Below are 15295 nucleotides of genomic sequence, written 5' to 3' on the forward strand. Positions count from 1 at the left end.
AGAGAGAGAGAGAGAGAGAGAGAGAGAGAGAGAGAGAGAGAGAGAGAGAGAGAGAATGTGCGATGAGCAATAGCTGTGGACCTTACAGTTGCTGCTAACTGCCCTGGCGTGTGTGAGGGAGAGAGAGAGGGAGGGAGGGAGAGAGAGAGCGCGCGCTAGCGCGAGAGAGCGAGTGAGCAAGCGAGCAGAAAAGAGGTGGAGAGGGGGGGAATAAGAAAGAGAGAGGAGGAAAGGAGAGAAGGCAGGAAGAAGGCAAGGGACGATACAACCATGCTGTGCTGTATGAGAAGAACCAAACAGGTAGAGCTAAAGATTTTTACTTCTTGCTGTTGTGAAATTAGCAGAGTAAAAGATTTCCCTGTAAAGGCAGAAAAGCGTATTTTAACTGCTTCTGCTCTGGCATGGTGCTCGCGTTTCCTTAGCATATGGTAACTGGTGATTGCATCCCAGCTTTTATTCTTTTCTGTCTTTCAAGCTCTGGTTTAGGAATGCTGCTACTAATTAGGACGAGGGTAGGGAAAACATGCCCAGACAGCAATATGATTTCTTTTTTTCTCTCTATTAGTAAATGTTCAGCCTTTTAGGTCTGGTTTTGAGGGTGTGGATGTGGAAAGGGGTGTGGGGAAGATACAGGCTCTACCTACAAGACAGAGGGGGTGATCCGTTATTTTATTTGCAAAAATCTGGGGTGAAGGAAAAATGTTCGGGGTTGGTTATTGCCTGTTCTATAGTGCAATTTTCTCTCATGTGCTGCGGAAGATGCCTCATTTGACACATACATGTGCTTTAAAGGGGCACAGGTATTTATGGGGAAACGTGAATATTTTATTTATTTTTCAATGAATGAATGAAATTGTGCTTTAGGAAAAAAATTAAAAGAAAACCTAAAGATATCTGGGACCAGGGGAGGAATTGGGGCTGGAGAAGGGGAAAAACCCCCTTCTTTAGATCAGTAGCCGATTGTGCACCAGCTGGTCGGAGGAGACGGTGGACCACGCCCCTAGGAGCTTTGAGCTCCGATGGGATGGGAAAGGCGAGCCAGGTATTACCTGTTGGAAATCAGGTCTTTTCTCTGTTCTTCTTGCCTTCCTTCTTCCTTGGATTACCAGGGACCAGAGACACGCGAGCCTCCTGGATGATAAACGTGGTGACTCATTTCCATCAGGAAAAGGGGCACATACAGGATTCGCCAGAATCTGAACCCCCACTTTCCCTCCCCCACCGCCTAGATTTTTTTTTCCCATTTCAAATTGCTCACTTATTTCCTGAAAGAAATTTTAGAAACTTGATTAGGGTGAGGGTGGGGAGGAATGACGAGTTCCGTATCCGCAGTACTGTCATCCAGTGCCCTGACATCCTCGCAGAGAAGCTTTCAAACATTTGTTGGAACACGTTTCAGTGATTTGCTGAAGGTTAAGGAGAAAAATGGGTGTGGGCTATGGGTGAGTGTGTGCCTCTGTGTGTGTGTGTGTGTGTGTGTGTGTGTGTGTGTGTGCCTGCCTTTAGCAAAGTGGTGGTGGGGGCAATCTTGGTCAAAGAAGCCCTTTACAGATTGTTTGTGTTAGATGTGGGGTGCAAGAGATCAGATTTTGGTATTATTTCTGTGCAGGTATTGGAAATTGGGCAATTTGCAATACACTCCCTGAATCTGAAGGGGGTGGAGAAGAGTGGAGAGGAAACATTTGCCTGCCAGCCTTGCACGTTTAGCCAGCGCCCAGGTGGAGGGGTGGAGTGAGAATGAAGGAGAAGGAAGAAACACAGAAGCAGAAAGTCAGAACAGTGGGTGGAGGGGTGAATAAATGAATGAGCGCATCCATGAAATAGGGGACACCCTTGGGTGCATGGAGGTGGTTGGAGAAAAGTCGGTGTTGGGTGGGGGTGCTGTTTGCAACCTTTCCCCAAATTGCTCTTGGTTCCAGAGATGCTTCCATTGGGTCATTTCTGAAATTAGGACATTTCCTCTCCTTGTCTCCCTTCATTATAATATATAAATGTAATAGATACAGGTGTCTAGGTTAAGCACATTGGCAAAGAGAGGCTCTAAGGTTTTGTCCTTGGTGAGCTGGGGAAATAAAATCTAGGAAGGCAGAAGCCTAAGGAATCAGTGCTATTGATTAAAAGAAGCTTTAATTTTGGAAAGAAAAATATGCTGGTTTACAACTTGTTTCCACACTACTTGTACACATGGAAGTGTACATATACCTCATTTGATAAAGGAATCTGTCTATGCTTTTTACAAAGGGAATTGGAGCTGAAGGAATTCCCCTCTCAAATGAGGACATCTGCCTTCACTAAGGTTCCTTCTCCCCAGCAGCTTGCAGCTTTTTCTGCGGTGTGCAATGTGATAAAGAGAAAAATGTGCCTAGGAGATTGTAGAGTCACATGTGAATGTATAGCTGCCCCATATGTCACATGCAGCATTCAGGCATGTACTGTATATGCTTATCACATGCCTTCCAGTGTTGTAACGTCATCCACATGCAAAGGAGAAGACAAAACCTATAAAAATGGTCCTTTGAGCCCATACATTCCGCAGATGTGAGCTTATGTGTGAAATGGTCAGGCCTCCTATGTAGCAGTATTATATATTATTCACATTAATCAGCATGTAAGATATTATAAAACCAGGCAGAAGGAATGGTGTATTTAGGGCGTGGGCTCATACTACTGACTGGCATTTACAGAGTGTGAATACTTAAGTCTCCCACAGGTTTCCTGCTTGTGGGTGAAATGATGCTCTCATTCTTGGCAGAATCCGATTTGTCCATCCTTTTGGCATCTATTTATCATCTTAGTTCTTGGCAGGAAATAAAACAGGGCAGAAATCTGCAAAGGTCTAAACTCTGCCACACCCATGAAATCCAGCAGAAACGTGGAAGGGGGCTGGAGGACTTGCACTTCCTTCCTCTTCCACTTGAGCAGCATAAAGAAGGGAGCTGGGATTTCTAAGTTGTAATACATTGCCAGTGGGTGAGATGAAAGCACAAATGATCTGTGTTAACCATTAATTACTACCTAAGATTATTTTAGCAGGAAGAAGAAAATCAAAGTAGCATTAAGATGAGAAGATGGTAAAAGAGTAGTCAAAGGAGCAATAAAACAAAAGAAGCATTGAGATTTTATTGGCTTAAGATTTTCAAATATCTTGGGGATAACTTTAAATAGCTTGCTTTCTGCACTCATTGCAGATGATTAAAAACTCACAAAGTGTGAAGTGTGTCTACAAAACAAGAAAACTGTAAGATGCTTCTTTTGTTTAAAAATAGTGACTTTAATTTGTAATTGAAGTATGAAGAATACCCTGTGAGCAGGTGGCCCCCTAACTCTGCTAACTTCTGCCTATCTCTTCATATAATAAATAATATTTCTCTTGGATAGTGTGACCTGTGGTTTGGAATTGCACCTTGCTCTGCCTTCCCCTTGAAGCCTGCGGAAGCTGTAGAGGGATGCAGCCTCGTTTCTTGGTGCAGGCTATTCTTCCTGGTAATAAATTGGATTCCTACTAAATCTCTTTGAGCCACACCCAGTGTCACCCAGGGACTTCTTGAATTAATTAAATGAAGAAATTCTAGTTAATAGAATTGAAGTTGCTCATTTAAAAAAAATACTGGCATTTGCCACACATTTCCAAATTTAAACAGAAAGAATTATTGAAAGGCATGGTTATTTTCTTCTGCCCAATTATTGGATTTGCTGAAAATCTTAGAAAATTCATAGTGATCCTGAAACATGTTGATGTCTGGTGACTTCTAATTCCAGGATGCATGCAAAATGAGCCCTGATCACTCCTGCTGAGAAGCTGTGCAACTCTGGTCCCACCCCCAGCCCCACCCCACCCCCACCCCCAACCGGGCTGAGGCAGCTGGAATAAGAAATCACAGGGTTAATTTTCTTTTTTGCTGAACCGGCAAAACTACAGAAACCTCCTTTGATGCTTCCTGCTAAAGGGCAGGGCTCCTGATCATCAAGAGGGAGCATCAGAAAGGGTCTCCTTTGCCTCCATCACAGTGAAATTGTCAGTACTGTGCCTGGGGCTGAATTAATCCACAGACTTCAGAGTTTTCCTTGGCCAGCCCTATCAGGAAAGAGTGGAGGTTCTTGCAGGCAGTAGTGCAGCATACATATTAACCCAATGTTCCCCTTGTTCACAGTGATAAAGTAAAACATCTCTAAAATCTTCACACATTTAGTTTGAAGAATGCACAGAATAAGTTCATCCCAAGAGAAGGTCTAACATTTAACTCTTTGCTTCCCTATTAGTTGTAATGGGAGCCTTAGGATAACCAAGCAGTGTTTGCCATAAACCAAAGAAGTTGACTGTGTGCAAGAATTCTCCCTTTTGCATTTCTGAAGTGTGGTCATGTTGTCTCTGCATTGTTGTAATTAAGCCTGCATTATGTTCTCCGAAGTATTGGCTAGAGCACTATGCTGTGAGTCCTTAATTGATGTCACTTACTGATTCAGTGATCTTGAATGAATCATACCGTAGTCTTGGGCTTCAGTTTCCTCCTGCCAAATGTAACTGAAAAAGAAACCCAGCCCCTCAAACAAACAGCAAACCCCACCCTGCTTGCCTTAAAGAATTTTTATGATGTGAAAATGCTCAATACAATTATAAGAAAATTTTCTCCAAGTTTTGCACTGTGAGGCTTGACAAATCACCAGTTTTTCCTAAGTGACACTTGCCTACCTTGACTCTGGTTCTCTGTTAGACACACTTGTTTGTTCCTCTAGGCTTTTTCCAGAGCCTCATGCTCTCATGCCCTGCTCTTTATTGGCATTTCTTCCTCTCCTGTGATGCAAGCTCCTTTTCCACAGACCTATAAATATGCTCTGGCCTCTTCTTTCTTGAAGCATCTTCTGGATCCACACCTTTTCCTATGTAGTATTCTGCTTCACCCTCTTCGTAGAACAAAGTTCCTAACAGTGAACCACACTCAACTTTTCCTCTTCTCTATTCTTCATTTACTACTCCATACTCATAATTCCTTTGAAATCTTTTCAGAAAGGGGTATGGCAGTCAATTGCCCTTTATCTTCCGTCTTGTCTGATATTCTTTGGTGTTTGATAATGTTTCTCATTCCCTTCCATAAACTCTTCACTGCGTTCCCTTCATGGTTCTCATTTTCTTTCCCCTTAGACAGGACCTTTCAGTCTTCTTTATCTATTTCCTTTCATGCCGTCCTCACAGTCTTCCCTCCAAACATAACTGATCTCTTGGTCCAAAGTCTTAATCCATCCTTCCTGTCACTAATCCTAGATGATCTCATTGTTGTCCAGAACTTTAACCACCCATGTGATTTCCAAATATACAGACCAGACATCAATAGATGTTGACCTCTTGATCCACAGATGTTTTGAAATATATCAAAGACATTTAAAGTCATCATTTACAAAATAAAACTTACTGTCTCCTTTTTTTGTACCACTCTTGGTCTTTCTTTTGACCTTATAGTCATAACTTCAGAGCGCTAAGAACCGGTTAAAAATCCCAAATATTTTTTTTTAACTTCCACATTGAGTTGTTATATTTTTTGGCTCTAGTTGAAAAGATTTTGAATATATCCTTGCTTTTCAACTCTATTTTTATAAATAAGCTGGTCCAGTTTTCTCATTGTCTTTCATCTGGAAAAAGGCATAGATACCTATCTGGACTCCCTATCTTCATTTTTTTCCCCTTCTATTCTCCTTGTAAATAATGCTAACATTATCTTTATCTAATGCAAATATGGCCATATTTTCTTCATTAGCACCCTAAAATAATCCCCTCTTATCTCTAAAGTAAAATGGAAGTTCTTCAATTTGGATAGCAGAATTTAGTCTTGCCTACCTTTCTAGGACTATCCTCAAACACCTGTCACGCTCTGGACACCATAACCCTCCCACTTTATGCAATACTTTCATCCTGGAAAACTTCCATTTCTCCTGCAAGGAGAACACTCCTTAAAACCATTCTTCACCTCCTCCATTGAGTTTTTCCTAGCTTGTCTGTGTCCATGCTATGTCTTGTGCAATCTGTATTGCCACTTATTTTATTATATACATGTCATTTTGGTACTTTTCATACACTCATGCCTATCCTGTAAACCACTGGAGAAAAAATAGAAAGCCTTAATTCTTTATGTATCTCTACTGCCTATCATAAGTCTTGGTATATAGAGTAAATAGTTTCAATATATACAATGTTTGCTGAATGAGTATGGCACCAGGTTTATAGTCTTTCTATGTATTGTGACATTTGAATGTGGAGAATCATGAGTGGATTAAAAATATCTATCAGCATGAAATTTTGACATGGCTCTGATCATCACTGAGTGTTGTTATTGACATAAGGACACGACTACCATCCAGTTTTAAAGAATGCACACAAAGACTAGAGTTTATAGACTAGAGTTCTCCAAATAAGCATAGCTGGTACTGTCTAGAAACCTCTCTTCCATATCCTTCTCTTCTGTTAGTCATTGTTCCAGCTGCCCCCTGCCACAAGTTAACAAAGTCCCAGTTTGGATACATGTTGCTGCATTCTTGTATTTGTGTGTGCTCTTTGGGAGCCACAAATCCTGTGCTTCTGCTTATTCCATTAGTATAGCAAATAGACCATAAGTCATCCATTTGCTGATCTTAATTGATTTCGGTGGTCAACTCAACTTGGAAAATGTGAGCAATATTAATTTACGCTTAGGGCTGTGTACGAAGAATCAATTTCACTTTTATTTGGATTTCTTTCCTTCCCACTGAAGTGTTCACATAATATACACAAGTAGACATTTAGCAAGGATGTAGAGAGAGAAAGTGAAGGGTAAATAGTCATTCATGCGCGAATGTATGAGAATTAGATCGGTGTGTCTTCCATGGGTTGGAATGGATTGAATAGATTTGGATTCTGAAATAGACCTACTGTGCCCAGTGTGGGGGACACTGAAGCCACAGCTTTCCATGAAAATACTACACAGCAGACTTTAAGCAGGGTACTTCCTCTGGCTGGATGGACATGTCTTGGAGAACAGTAGGAAAAATTGGTAGGTAAATTTTGTCTTTAACAGCTAGTTTGGTAGTGTTTCTCACCCACTATATCCTTATTCTATATCTTGTTCAATGCCTCCAGTCTCTTTGGCGTAGACTCTCCACTTGTCCTCAGATTCAAGGAAAGTTTTCCTAATGCCAATTCACACTAGGATATAGTGTCTGAGGATATTGACAAAGAACTTTAAGAAAAAGTGTGTTACATCCAACTTTTCCAATCAGTATTTTAGGCAAAATAGGTACTCTGATTATGTCTAGCACATAGTAAGTCCTCAGTACATTAGAAGGAATAAATTTAGAAAAGAGGAATCATCATGATGAACCACAAGGAGAAATGTTTTGTGCAAAACACTATTTCTGAGTAGCTATTCAAAGTAGGCCTTGTGTAAATGCTAACCAAACTCCACTGGCCCTTCTCACAAAGTGATTGGGGTTACCATGCCTTTTCGTGTCAGCTTAGATCAGAGTGGCATATCTGAAGACACTTGGGGTTTAGTATGGAAGCATGAACTTTCAGATTTCCTATTCTTAATTATTTACAGATCTTATTCTGATAGATTTATTTGTTTAATGTCCTGTTTCATGTCTTTATAGTGAAATAAACCCTTCCCCTGGGTTATAGACTTGACTCTGCCAATTCCTTGTCATGTGATCTTAGGTAAGTAACTTATTCTCTATGAGCTCAGTTAATTAATCAGTGTAGTGGACACACACACACACACACACACAGACACACACATATCTAAATATTGACTAATTTTCTTTTGTTAAGTTAATATGAGGCTCAACTGAAGTCAGAAAAACTTGTTTTTCAAATATAAGGTATTATTAATTGAGAAATTTTACATACTTATGCCAAAGTCTTCATGACTCTATTCATTTTTTTTTTTTTTGGCAGAACCAGGGATTGAATTCAGGCCTTGCATTTTCCAGGGAAGCATTTATTCCACTGAGCCATCTCCCTGGCCCCCATGACTCTATTCAAACAAGAAATACCTTTATTGTCTATATAGAAAATATACATCTGTCATCCCTAGTCATCTCCTATTCTCTACAGAATAATATTAATAAAGCTGAAGATGGGATCTTAGTATACCTTTACTATTTCCTTTATAAACTTTAGTGACAAAATTTAGCTGTGCAAATATTCAAATAGTCATTATTCCCAGATGTTATGAGCATTAGAAATAGCCATTGTTTTTCTTTGTACCATTTCTTTTTTCCTTTTAACCTTTCTTTGCATTCGCAACTCAATTTTCTCTTTTGGCTAAGTCTGTAGCTTGTCCCCACTGCTGCCCCACTTTATCTTCAAGCTGAGTTCTGGGCACTAGGATTACCAGGCATGCTGGGTTCATATCCATCACATGAAGGCCCAATCAGGCAGAAGAGAAGAGAGGGAGACAGGGCTAGCTGTGAGGGTGAAAATGGAGATGCAGCATGGTTGGAAGCATATTTCAAAAGTTATCACCTGGGTATTATTTCAGCAACAACTTCAAGGTTCCTCAAGGCATCAGGAATAAACTTTGATCAGAAGAGGATACAATGCTGAACTTTATAAATTTAGCTTTAAATCCTGTAAATAATCTATTAAGACCCCAGGTCTCCACAAAGGATAGTTTAGTTCTCTTGTGTACCTGGTTATAATTAGAATAAATTAATAATTTAATGCAATATAAACTATCATTTTTTCATATAAGCACTAGAATTCTGCAAACTGAATATTAAATACATTGATAATATCTGGAAATATTTTAAAGTATTATAATTGGATTAAATTAGTGTAAAGAGATCCTTTATTTCCCAGAAGGTAAATACCTAACATTAAAAAAATTAGTATCGGTTAGGATAGATATATAGTTGCATTCTCTTAATGAATAGAATGATTTGTTCTAAAGGTGTTTATAAATAGGATCGCAAGTCCACTTCTTGTACAGCAATTAACCACTGAGAAGAATATATGCAGTGTATTATTTGTTGAAACTTACTTCCGATTAGATTTGAAACTGTCTCATTGTTATCTGTTTATCAATAAAACTTTGAAAAAAAATTAGTATCATACATATTTTGAAAAATGCTTTCATACAAGATGATTATGTAGGCTGCAATAGAAAAGTATGATAAATAAAATTTTGAAAGTGAACTGGTACTTGGAAAAGCATAATAACATTTAATTTTATTTGTAGTTGACTATTGATTGGTGTCACCTTTAATCTGTCTTTATAGACCACCTTTAATCTTTCACTCTAGAAACACCCCCCTCCATACAGACACTCTTGAGTTATGAGTTCTTTTACTCAGCACAGATAACAGAAACAGGCTTTAAAGGACAATAAAAAGAATAACCATCTGAAAGGAAACTAGACAGCATATGAAATTAATAAATTGAACAGCCAGTCTATGGATTCCAGGGTGGATCCAGAAATTTTCCAGGAATTTCACCTGCAGAAATTCATAAATTTTACGAAGAACCCCATGTTCTCTGTTTCTTAATTCAAAATTCTTCGAGAATATGAGACACACACACACACACACACACACACACACACACACAAAGAGAGACAGAGAGACAGAGAGACAGAGACAGAGAGAAACAGAACAGGGTGGGAGTGAGGGCTAAGAGTACTTGAATATGCTTAGACTGGCAGACCTGTTTGGGTCAGCTACTACTTCTGGAAGAAGTAATAACTTCTTCCTTTCCAGCTGGAAGAAAAACTAGGCCAAATAGTTTCTGAAAGCCCACATCTATAAATCTAGCGATAAAATAAACCAGCTGAAAGGATCTTCTGTATGTATTTCTGTGTGATTATAATGAAGAGCCTATCCAGATCAGGAGAGGCTTACCTCAAACATGGAGGAACACACTTTTCCTTCTAGCTGTCTTCAGCCTGGCTATATTATTTATATTACTGCAAATGTTCCTAAAGGCAATAATAATCACACAGATAATTCAATTTATATGTGAAAAAAAAAGAAAAGAAAAGAAAGGTTCGGGAAAGGCTCTATATGTAGAGGTGACAAACACTAGATTCTCATTGTCTTCCAGAAGACTGTGGAAGACACCATCTGTCTAAGAGAAATTCTAGCTGTCATATATTCTTGCTAATTTGGCATAATGCAGCTTTGTTCTAATTTTCCTTTTTGTAGTTTGTAGGATCATCTTCTACAAAAGGATGGGGCGATGATGGGTGTAAAACAGATCTACTCAATTTTTAACAGAGAAATGCTACTCCTTGACATTAGTCATCTCATTTTTGAATGCTCTTGAATTAATTCCAGGAAGCATCACCATATTTATCTATTTTTAGCAAATTGGCACTTTCTAAAATATTGAGCTGTTGTTTCCGCATGCACTAGTTTGCTCTAAATGTAGAATGTTAGTAATGAGCCTTATATCCATTATTTTATTTGTAATCTCAGTTCCAATAAGTATTCAAAATGTTGTTTTTATATGAAAACTGTAAAAGAGTAATATTTTCCAATGATTGACAATATAAAAGTATTAGATGAGGCAAGAAAAAAATAAAAGGAATGATCATCCAAGGTCAAACAAACTTAGGGATTGGTTGCTTTTCAAAATATCTTTAGAACTCTATAGCATAACTAGCACAGAAATTAGGTTTGCTGAGAAGCTGTCAGAATGCACAGCCCCTGCCCATTCTTACTTTTCTTTGATTTAGAAGCCAATTTACTTTCTTTGAGTATAAGCAAGAATTAAAACTTCCTCTTAAACACTGACCTAGATATTATAGCAGCTGTTTGCAAAGGAAGTATTGTATAAGATTACTCAAATTCCTTCATTAATTATAAGAAAAAGTAAGGAAAGAAGGGAGGAAAGAAAGACATTTCTTTTAAAAAGTTTCAGTTTGAAGTAGTTGGCTTTCAATTAGGTTTATAAATGCATAGTGCATTAGGATACCTCACTTTGGTTATCTGGACGCTTATCAGGTTCTCATAGAGAAAAAAGATTAGGCATTGATTATATTTTGGGTGGACATTGCATTTTAAAGTCCTTTATTTTTATTTTTTTAATAATTTTTATTTATTTGAGAGAGAGAGAGAGAGAGAGAGAGAGAGAGAGAGAGAGAGAGAGAGAGGTGTGTGTGGCCAGCTCAGCCCACCAGGGGGCGGGCTGGCTGGCTTGTGGTGCTGGGGGATTGAACCGTGGTCCCTGATGCTTTGCTAAGCTTGTTCTAAGTAGGTGCTTTAGACCACTGAGCCATCTCTCCAGCCCCAAGTCCTTTATTTTTAAATTAATGAAAATGTAATATTTTGAGAGATGGGAAAGAATACTGATTCACTGTAAACTCTCCTATTCATTGCCATAGGACACTTGTAGAATTTTTCTTCAAAATCCAAGATATTTTGTATCAGTATTTCTGAAAAGCATCTGAGATTTTTTAAAAAATAAAAATAATTGATATCATCTCACTTTACAAGCACTGAATCTTTCTTTGGTTAAAGTTAAGTTTGGGGTTTGACTTATTCAAATTTTTGTTTGTTTGTTTTTATTTTTTTTTATCCTGAAGAGCATAATTTGCTCTGAAGGTTAATTTCCTTAACCTCTAGGGAATATATATCCCTAATGAAAGACAAGGGGCTTGTTCTATCTGTTATCTAAAAAATCTACTCTGGAAAATTCAGGGAGATAGCATATACTAAGTTGGATATAACCTTCTAAGTAATCTTCATAATTCAACATTCCTCAGAGTTTTACTAAAAGATGATAGGTTTTTTTTTTTTTTTTCATTTTATGTATTTGGTACAGGGTCTCACTATGCAGCTCAGACTCACAGTGATCCTCCTGTTTTCAGCCTCCCCAGGGCTGGGATTGCAGGCATGCGCCACCATTCCCAGACTCGGTGATCAGCCCAGCACACCCCTGGGGTTGAGGGGCCAGCATGGCATACTGGGTCAGGGATTGAACCCTACTCCAGCAGGAGTGAAGATAGCTTTTTAAAGAGATTGTTGTTGTTGTTGTTGTTGTTGTTGTTATTATTATTATTATTATTATTATTATTATTATTATTATTTTGGTGGCCAGCTTAGCCTACAGGGCTGGCAAGTCATGTAGTGTGGGGATCGAACTGTGGTTCCTGCATTTGCTTAAGCTTGCTTAAGCAGGGACTTTAGACTGCTGGGCTACTTCGCCAGCCCAAGATTATTTTATTTTTATTTATTGGATACAGGTTCTCACTACACAGTTCAGACTTATAATGATTCTCCTGTCTCAGCCTCCCCAGCGCTGGGATTACCTGTGTGTACCACCATGCCTGGTTTCAGGGCCAGCCCGGTGCACCCATGGTTCCGAGGCCAGCATGGCATGTGAAACTGAGGATTGAACTCAAATCCCTGGGCTTGCCAGACAGCTGAGCTACTTCCTCAGCCCCACAATGATAGCTTTTTGTAACTCAGCTAAATTTGTGTTTCCAAACTGGAAAACTGTAGAGAAAACCTAGGGAAAAACTTAGTTTCTAGTATATATTTTTTTTCATATTGAACTTCATATTTTATAATTCTTAGGTGAAACCATTAGAGAGGAGAAATAGAGGATTCCTGTAATTGAATGTAGTGGAGGATACATTTACAAAATAGAATAATTCAGTTTGGAAGTAGACCATGATCCTCCCACAAAAATCTATCCTGGAGGCATTCACAACCACGAGGGTCTGAGACTTCCCTTCAGCACGTCACCTGGAAAACACACTATGTCCTAGAGACATAGGCACTAGAAAAAATCCAAGTTTGGGTGCTAGAATACTTAAAAATACTTACCCATACTTAGGGCTAAATTTAGTTGCTTTCCTCATTTAGTGGGAAGCAACTTGATTCCTGGCTCAAAGGAGGAATGCCAACTTGTTCTTCATAGCTACTGTCTCATCCAAGGTTACATCACATCCTTTACCAAGAGTTTTCCGGTAAGCCCTTGTTTTCCCACCTTATCAGTCCAGTGTCACTGGAAACCGAGTTGTTTGTGTGCACACTGGATTTTATTTTATTAAAGATATTAAACCAAAATTATCACTTTCATCTACTTGGATATATTGTAAAAACCCATCTGTAAAGAACTAAAAGAAAACCAGTAGCAAAATCTACTTTTCTATAACCCCAAATTTCATGGTATTATAAACAATGCTTTTCATTTTATTCTTTGTCATTATCCCAGAAAACTTCATGTCAAACCATCGCCTTTGTGGACTAAACCTCTGACTGTCCTATTTCTGACAATACCTTTTAGATATATCAACACACTCTCAGTTTCCTAGCTCTAAATGTAGAATTAACTGATTTTTCTTCTTTTTTAAAGTATATTATAGCAAATTTCATTTGCACTGTCTTTTCATTCCTATTCTTTCTAAAATCTGTAAGCCTTTCCTAGTCATTATTTTAAATTAAGGCCTTTCCTCTCTAAAGCCCTAATCTATATAATTATCTAAAGTGAATTAATCCTCCTAGATGCACCTTCATGGGTAAGAGTTACACACCACCCTTGGAAGAAGAGAAAACTGTCTTTCAACTTTTGTGTCTTGTAGTTCAGGTGAGAAACACCAGGTGAAGACATTCCCTCACCTTGGCATCACTCTCTGCTGGTTATTCTCACATTTATTCCCTTCCCAAAAATTTCAATAATTTTGCTTTGTTAACAGAGTTAATTCTCATTTATTTATACATGATTGTTTTGCAAGGCTCTTCTGAATCCTTTACCAGCTTCCTATTCTTGCTTTTTCTCTTACACTGAGTCTGCTATTGATGAGGATTGTGAATTTAAACACATTTAATCTCTCATGAGTTGTCATTTCTTTTTACATAGATCAAAAGTATTGAATAAAGTTATCTTTAAGGCTTTGAGCTTGTAATATAACATATTATATAACAATGTTCATCTTTTTCTTAGACATTTTGTGCCACTCAGACAATATGAATTTAAGTATGCCTTAGTTCAATCATTCCAACTTCTTAAAAGTCCTTTCTTCCCCTTAGGTCTGGCTCACTCAGCCACTGTGCTTTGAATGAAGTCTTGTTTGTGAAGTCCTCTGATTTGTGAAGGACTCTCTGTGACCTTGTCTCTTTGATCTTCTTCAGCATATAGAGGCTGCTCCCTTCCCATACAAAGTGTTACTTAATTGTCACCTGAACTTTTTGTACTTGATTTCCACAGCTAGTTGCCAAACTCTTCGTGACTGTAGTGTCCAGTTCCATGTCTGTGTCAAGAAATATTGATTGACATCCCTCCTGGGGTTCCACAAGACAAGTGGAAGTCTCACTAAATTCTCAGCAAAACCAATGGAGTTAGCTTTCATGATATTCTGGGACATCTGACACCATAAACAATGTCTTCCTTCCTAAAAATATTTACTCAGCCACCATGACATTCTACAGGGAATCTACTCCAAAATTTATACATATTCCCCTGCATAATCCCAATTTGGCTTATTGCTTGCCATCAGTCTCTAGATAATTGGTTTTCCGAAGCTTTTATCCTTCTTTTTAGAAGTACTTACTTTATACAAATTCTATGACTAATCTAATCCTTGGCCACAGTACTCACATGGACAAGTGGGTCTTAATTCTCTGGGATCTCCAGCCAAAACTACTGGGCTCTAGAACTTTAGATATACTATCCACTGAAAATCTTTTCAGGATGACCCACAAAAACTATTCTAAAATGTCTCAATTCCTTCATTATGAATATCCTTGATCTTCCAGTAAGGCATGGTGGTTTTCTTGTGTCAACACTATCTTGAGTACATAACTCTACTACAATGTCCAACATATCTTATTGTAAGTACTCATTTACATGTCTGTCTCTTTGTTATACCAGAAACTACTCTATGGTGAGAGTTATGCTTTATTACTACTTCTGTATAGCTTTAGCTCAATATGTTGCATGCTATCAGTCATCGTTAAATAGGAGTAGAGTTAGTGGAGACTTTAGAAATGAAAAAAAAAAAAAACCACCAGTCTCCAGTCTGTAGTACATGATGGCAAAATTTGGGTAGGACTAAAACAAAGGTTGGCCAATTCCCACTATTCAATCATTTAAAATGTACATTCTGGCATACTTAATAATTGGGTACTTCATAGATATCTCACAGAAAACTAAGATCATGCAGACTTGGATTTCATCCAAGCAGCCCCAACTGGTTGCTTCAGCAAATCATAGTCACCATTTTGTGGACATATACTTTATCATGGTTCAGAAACATAGGCATTCTTGACACCATAAATACCAAGTATCTTGATAAGGATAGCTGGTCACTTTATTTTTTTTATT

General features: G+C 38.3%; 1 protein-coding gene across 1 annotated transcript in view; it reads left to right on the top strand.

Annotated features, from left to right (window-relative positions):
* Gap43 (growth associated protein 43) overlaps positions 1-15295 on the top strand; it is a 103109-nt gene continuing 87814 nt past the window's right edge. Inside the window, exon 1 of the mRNA XM_004633317.1 lies at positions 1-300. Within this exon, the coding sequence (XP_004633374.1) occupies positions 271-300 (30 nt within the window). The 5' untranslated portion in view covers positions 1-270. The remainder of the gene's footprint in view (positions 301-15295) is intronic.

The sequence above is a fragment of the Octodon degus genome, unplaced genomic scaffold, assembly GCF_000260255.1.
Source record: "Octodon degus isolate 3935 unplaced genomic scaffold, OctDeg1.0 scaffold00053, whole genome shotgun sequence".
In the NCBI taxonomy this organism is placed as follows: Eukaryota; Metazoa; Chordata; class Mammalia; order Rodentia; family Octodontidae; genus Octodon; species Octodon degus.